Raw genomic sequence first — 6,955 nt, forward strand, 5'->3', positions numbered from 1 at the left:
CCAGGGAGCTCTATGTATATATCGTCATATTTTACATGGCTCTCCGTGGCGCCAGACATCACCCCATACCCATCCCTTGCCTCTCTATTGCCCCATTATCAAGATTTGTATTCATCTCGGGACGATCACAGGCCAGGAGTGCTCCGCCGTTGTCGGCCGGAGTTCGAGTTATCTGCTGTCGCAGCTCGGAGACGGGAAAGCCCGAGAAATAAGCAGGCTTTCTTTTTTTTTTTTTATAAAAAAAAAGGGTCAGGGTGTTTGTCTTCAACCCTTCAGGATGTTTTTCGGCTCAAGTAAAACAAAATAGCAGCAATATCTCCTAGAATACTAGAAAGGAAAGAAAAACCGAATAGTCCACGTGCAAACCAATTAAATACCAGGCAAAAGTGTGGGCATGTGGCCTACTTCTCAGGCGGTGCTGGCTCCTCCGGATAGGACGGGCGATTCCTCAGTTGGGCGTCGCGGTTCGACTTCTGCAATCGGGGAGATGCGGTTTCAGGGGTTAGTTGGTCTTTTTCTTGTCTTTGACAGCATGATGGCGGTGGCTTGTGACACAGAGATGATTCTATAGCCATCATATGGGGGAACAAGTAGAGAGAGAGAAAGGGACCAAGAGCCAAGCCACGGCCTTGATTTGTAACTTACAGCATTTGCCTTGGCCTGACGAATGGATGAGCGGGTATATCTGGAGGATGTGCGGTCGGTCCAGTTAGACGAATCTGAGTTGGATGAAGCAAAAAAAAAAAAGAGAAAAAAATAGAAAGAAAATAAAAATAATATGTATATGTACTGCCAGCCACGACGAGCTGTGCAGCATTTTCTTGCAATTGATCCCTTACGTGAACAGGAGGCACGCCATGGTGAAGGCCGCTGCAGGGGCCACGATAGTCTGAGCCCAAGGAGGTTAGAGACGCCTTTGTCTGGTTGCTCCAATTTATGACTGAATGCGATGAAACAAACGTACTCTGGGCGTGATGTTTGCCATGTCTGGCTAGTTAACTGTTTTTCTTTCTTTCTTTCTTTAATTTTTTTTCTTTTCTTCTTTCTCGATTGGACAAATAAAGTGATACCAATCAGATGCGACTATGGATTCCATTCCGGTCGCGAATGTGCAAAAATTGTAGAATTAGATCCATCCTATTCCTTCTTGTTCGTAAGGGATCGCTTGTACTTGATCGCCAAGTGCATATCGTATGATTTGAGGGTGGGTTTGCACGTGCTTCCTTCATTGTCACCATTCCCCACCAAAAATGCAGAACCGAACCAAAGCCTAGTCAACCTGCCTGTTGAAAAGAAAAGCCAACCAATGAATATATCATTATTTTGACATTCGTATCGCTGTCTCGACATTTGTTCGAAATCAATGCAAATAACTAATCAAATCGCCATTGTCTGGAGTTGTTTAACTGCAACGAAGAAAAGAAGAAAAAAAAAAAAAAAAGAAAAAAAGAACCAAGCCGAGACCATATCTAGAAGAGTGCCTATCTTTGCATACCTGAAACCAAAAGGTCGTAAAAAGCCAAAGCCAAAGACAAACTAACTATATGAGAAAACTTAAGCCAAACTAAACCAAACATAACCGTCCAAGTCATTATTCGTTAAATATGGAAAAAGACGTCATGAGATCAGTCGTAACCTCTCCTCCTTCGCCTCTGCCCGCGATGATCTTCCCTCCAGTCCCCGGCGCCATACTCGACTGCCGCGCTGCCAACTTCTGATTCATCACCATCATCATCACCATCGTGCCGAGACCGCCGATCTCGTTCGTGTCTCCGATCCCTCCGCCCTCCGCCGTCACCGCCACGAGCTGTCTCGCCAATTAGTCCCTGACGACCATCGCCCCTGCCGAGGGTGGCACCAAGTATACCGCCCAGGATGCCCAACCAACCTCCTCTGCCTTCGAGCAAGCTGGTAATTTGCCTTGCCGTCCGCTCGACAGCCTCACTGTCCGTGCCGCCAACGGCCCATTGGCCTTGCATTTGCAGACCTCGACGTCGAGGACTGCGGTATTCAAACTCTCCACGACGTGAGCTCCACCGTGGTTGGCGAGGGCCATCATCGTAGAGCGGACGGCCCTCTGAGTCGAAACGATCAGGCAGCACTTCGACCAAATCATCGTCTTCGGTATCCGAGTAGCGATCCTGACGATGACGGGGACGGTGAACCATGGCACCCTCCGAGTTAGAACGATGCCGTCGCGGCCTCGGCCCAACATCCACATAGTGTGAATCATTGTCGACGTCCTTCTTGCGAGGATACGAAGGGTGGTGTACGAGCTGTTGTTGGTCCGCAATCGTTTCGTCGCTCAGATCGCTATGCTCGCTAGCCTTATCACCTCCTTGACCCTCGTGGTGTTTTCTCAGGGTCTGAGACGACTTGGGACTGAGGGGAATGAAGACTACAGATTTTGAATGCTCTTGCCCCGAGCCAAGGGTTGCTCGGGATGGAGCTGCGATTGTGGTGTCGCTAAAGAAGGACGATGACGAAGATCGGGACAGGGAACGGGCACGACGTTTTACACCATCTGCAGAGATTACAAGCACATCAGTTCAGGTTACAAGCCAGGTCGAGAACCACACAAGCACAGATTCGAGCTTATTCAAGTTGGTCATAACGCACCGGGGCGTTCAGTGTCCTTGGACAGGGGAACTTGACTCACGTGGTCGCCGTGGGGGTTCATCCCCCGAGGTGGAGGACCGGGAGGGAACCCCATGGGCGGCGGTCCTGGTGCACTGTTGGACGGGCGCGGATCCATGGGATATGGCGGCGCTGCCGGAGGCATCCCTGCAGGAGGTGGTGGCATGCCTGTCGGGGTGGGCGCCGAGTTTGGAGGATAACCGCCGTAATCAGCTGGATGGTAGCCGCCGTAGTCGTTGAGGTTGGTCGAGGCAATGTTGGGATGGCTGGTGAAGCCAGGGCCAGCCGCGCCTGACATTGCTGGTCGAATGTACGCGCCGCCAGACGCATGTGGCGGTGATGGCGGGTGACTGTGGCCATGATAATGATCATCGTAGCTGTCGTAGCCATCGTCCATCTCATCCTCATATCCTGCGCCCAGTGCATATTAGTTTCGTCAGTTCACCCGAGGGCACATTTGCAGCCAGGCATCAAGCGGACCAGCCAGCAAGGATCACAATCGGCCGGCGTATCATCCCCCTTGCGGATGCTATATTCAGATTGAAGGGCGAGAAGGGAGTAAAGAAAACAACAAAAACCTGTGCAAAATCGATGGGAGGGTCGAAGGTTACTACTCACTTCTACGTTCCCGGTCTCTGGCCCTCTCTTCTCGCTCCCTGTTTCGATCACGCTCTGGGCTAATGTGTCGGTCGTCAAAGCCAACGCGACTCCTGTTTCGCTGTCTGTCTCTGTCTCTGTCCCGGTCCCTATCTCGCTCTCGCATCTCGTCCTCACGTCGGCGCTCCTCTTCCTCCTCACGCTCCTTGGACTTCTCTCTCCGCTTCTGTATCCCCTTCAGGCCGATGGCAGCAGCCGCGGCGCCGGCCCCGGCAGCGGCCATCTCCCTCAGGCGGCTCTTACTCCTCTTCTTCTCGGGCTTCTTTTCGTCTTGGTCGCTGTCGGAGTAACTCGATCGACGGCCGCGATGACGACGCCGGCCGTCGTGATCCTCGCTCGCCGAGTCATAGCCGCCGCCAGCCCCTCTGCGGCGCGCTTCCGGCACGACCGGGTTGTTGCCGTACTCAACCATACCTAGCTCGGAGTCAGCTCTCGAGGAGTCGTTGTGGGGGAGGGGGGGCAGTCTGGCGCGGGCGTTGGACCTGCTGTGGGACCGCGAACGCCGTCTGCGGTCGCGGTCATATGACCAATCCGAGCTCAAGCTTCTGCTTCGGCTCCTGCGGTTCTCTGCTGCGACGGATCGCGAACGCTCGCGCTCCTTCTTCTCCTGGTGCTTGTCGTATAACTTCTTGGCTGCTCCGCCGGCGAGCCCCGCCGCCACAATCTCGGCACCGGTGCGCAGGCGTGAACGTGACCGATGACGAGGCGATCTGCTGCGGCTTCGGCTTCGGCTTCGGCTGCGGCTGTGACTGCGGGCGCGGGACTTGTCTCGCAGATGCTTGACTAAACCTGCAACTGCGGCAGTGCCGGCTGCGGCTTTGGCTACGCTTGCTGCACGACTGCGGCTGCGGGACCGGGTGCGCGATCGGGAGCGAGACGAGTAGTACTCCTCAGAATAGCCCCGACGAAGGCTGCGTCCACGGCTAGCTTCTTCCTTTTCAACCTTGGAGGTCTGGTAGTACTTTGCAGCTCCAGCCACAGCAAGGGCGGCTGCCGCAAGACCCAATCCTGTCTTGAGCTTGGAGTGGCGATCATCATCCCGACCTCGTGAGCGCGAGCGAGACCGCGATCGTCCACGGCCATCTTCACCGTAATGCTCGTTGTACGCGCTTCGTGCGCGCTTGAAAACTTCGGTTCCGAGCGCTCCGAGCGCAGCGCCGGCAATGACCTTGCGACCGCGGTTCTCCTGGAGCCCGCCATCACCAGATCGCCTGGTTGCAAGAAGCGCCGCGGCACCAGCACCAGCCAGGGCGCCCTCGGCTAGATGACGCTTGCGGTGGTGGTCCGCGCTACTGCTACGCTCACGGACGATCGTCTTCTTCTTCACGTAGTACTCCTCGTCGTCGTCACTGTACTCGCGGCGATCTCGTTCCCTGCGACGGTCGTAGCGCTCCATGGCGTACTCCTCCTGGCGTTCACGGCCGCGGTACAGACCGACCTCGCGACGGCGGTAGTACTCATCGTCGTCCCTCCAGCGCCGCTCATCGCGGATAACCAAGGGCGCCGGGGCAGGGGCCTCCTGGACGATGATCTTCTGCTCTGGTGCGCGCTGGCGGATCACGATAGGAGGCATCGCCGGCGCTGGCTCGTAATATTCTGTTTCCTTGCGGTAGCGCTCGACCTCTCCATACGGCTCATCTCTCCGCTCCTCCACGTGGCGCTCGAGGCGCATCTCGCCGTCTTCGCGGCGTTCGACACGCTTCTCGATGCGGAGTTCGGTCTCGTCCCGATCCCAGCCGGCGCGCGACTGTCTGTCCCAGTCGCGCTCGCGAGGGGAAAGCGGCTGGTCATCGCCACGCTCAACGATTTTCCTCTCGACGCGCGACCTGACCTCAGGGCCGAGGGGGTCGCCTGGCTCGTGCTCGATGCGCTCGACGACCTGGCGGCTGGTCCGGTCACCGCGATCCCTGTCGTATTCGCGAGACTCCTTGTAGATCTCAACATCGTCTGCCACACCATCTCCGTCGTAGTCGCGCTTGGTAACATGCTTGTGTTCGACCATGGTATTGCGCGGACTCGACTCAAATGCTGAGCGGGGTCGCTCGGGTACGTAGGACCGGCCACGTGGTCCGTCGATGTCGAGCAGGTCTCGCTCCGACCGGCCGGCGTAGCCCGAGAAGCGCGAGCGCCGGTCGTCATCGATGTCCTCGATGCGCTCTATCCGCTCTACACGCTCGACGCGGGAACCCGGGTTCACCTTGTAACGGTGCACCGTGGTCCTGCTGCCATAATGCCTGTCGTCAAACTCGTCGTCCGAGGGCGACCGGTCCCGCACGTGGTATGTGCGGGACTCTTTGTAGACTCCTTCAGGAGCCATCTGTGATTATTTTCTGTCGCGGCCGCTCTCAACTCTATCGCGCTTCTGGTGAAGTTGTTAGACTCAAAGTGTTGAAGCGATGATCGACGTAAGCAAGGCAGGTAGGAATTACGTACGCTAACGCGCGGTGAAAAAAAGAAGGCGTTTCTTACAATGACAAAAAAACAAAATAAAAAAATAAAAAACAAAAATATAATCGAAATCGCAAGATTTCAAGATATCACCAAAGTATGTACCTTGGGTGTATAATCAATGTGTATCGATTGTCACTAACGGGGACAGTTGAGAGAGGACGGACGGGACTGCTAAAAGCGCCAGTGACGTGATGGAGGGGGAACAGCTGGCGCGGGCAGGCGGAGACGAGAGGAATGGAATTCAAGAGGGTCAGGAGGGGGTGGGTAAGCGATGGAGACAAAACCCCAAGTCCCGGCCAAGATTTTATGGACTTGGAGCAGGGTATGGTGGTGGCAGGGCAGGCAGAGCTTAATAAGGTACGAGGTTCATAAAATAACGTATGTCACTTTACTTTAGCGATGGGGGCAGGACACGGGACTACTACTACTGTAACATGTATGTACGATGTACATACAGTACACAGCCCGACTGATTGATGAGCGACCCAACCATTCAGGCATTCGGGTCAAGTGCTGTGCATGTCGGCTGGTCTGGCGCCAGGTCAGAGCAAGTCAGGCTGTCAAGGATCCATGTCTTTCTGTAGGTCATGATTGCGAACAAGGCGTGTAATCCTAACCAGCTTTTCCTATACAGACGTCTTTAAGACATTGCTCTTCTACATATTTAGCCTTTACTGTTAGGACCAGGTCTGGTCCCTTTGGACCTCTAATTTCCCGTACCCGCCGCTTTCCTTATTTCCTGAGACGGAATGAAAGAATTGGTCGGAAACGCACATGGAGATCATCCGAGTCTGTGGGTGATTCTACAGTACTCTGTACTTTTCAGCACAAAGGCGGGGCGGGCGCATTTGGTTGTGCTGTTTTTGGGGCTGTGTACCTTATCGTACGCAGTAGGTACCTAAAGCTATGCAGAAGTAAGCCAATTCTAGAAGTACCTGCTGTTGCCAGTAGCCATAACCGGCTTGCCGTGCACACTACCAGAAAATCCTGTTCTATTTGTTCTACCTACTAGCCTGGACTAGTCCGAGTGACTTGACTTTTTGATCGCTGCAGTAGCATCAATAACATCACATTGCATCGCATGCGTGTCTCTCTTTGGAACACAGGTTTTTCTTTCCGCCTTCTTCTCAAGCCCCAGTCGTTGTGTCGTTTCGAGGAGCTTCTACCGTGTTTGGAACTTGGAATGTCATCGACTTTTTTTTTTTTTTTT

At 54.4% G+C, this 6,955-nt stretch overlaps 3 protein-coding genes across 3 annotated transcripts; all 3 read right to left on the reverse strand.

Annotated features, from left to right (window-relative positions):
* Nucleotides 1-401: 401 nt before the first annotated feature.
* On the reverse strand, nucleotides 402-985 carry PpBr36_03035 (uncharacterized protein; the record flags this gene model as incomplete). Its single annotated transcript, XM_029890211.1, has 4 exons — nucleotides 402-473; nucleotides 646-685; nucleotides 840-889; nucleotides 965-985. 4 exons carry the CDS (start codon nucleotides 983-985, stop codon nucleotides 402-404), a joined length of 183 nt encoding a protein of 60 aa, XP_029753055.1.
* Nucleotides 986-1,625: 640 nt separating this feature from the next.
* Nucleotides 1,626-5,611, reverse strand: PpBr36_03036 (uncharacterized protein; the record flags this gene model as incomplete). Its single annotated transcript, XM_029890212.1, has 3 exons — nucleotides 1,626-2,524; nucleotides 2,620-3,048; nucleotides 3,256-5,611. The coding sequence occupies 3 exons, from the start codon at nucleotides 5,609-5,611 to the stop codon at nucleotides 1,626-1,628; spliced, it is 3,684 nt and encodes a 1,227-aa protein (XP_029753052.1).
* A 6-nt stretch (nucleotides 5,612-5,617) lies between these two features.
* Nucleotides 5,618-6,092, reverse strand: PpBr36_03037 (uncharacterized protein; the record flags this gene model as incomplete). Its single annotated transcript, XM_029890213.1, has 2 exons — nucleotides 5,618-5,656; nucleotides 5,886-6,092. Coding segments are annotated over 2 exons (246 nt in total), but the record flags the coding sequence as incomplete, so codon positions are not given.
* Nucleotides 6,093-6,955: the final 863 nt, after the last annotated feature.

This window comes from Pyricularia pennisetigena, chromosome 3, assembly GCF_004337985.1.
Source record: "Pyricularia pennisetigena strain Br36 chromosome 3, whole genome shotgun sequence".
Taxonomy (NCBI): domain Eukaryota; kingdom Fungi; phylum Ascomycota; class Sordariomycetes; order Magnaporthales; family Pyriculariaceae; genus Pyricularia; species Pyricularia pennisetigena.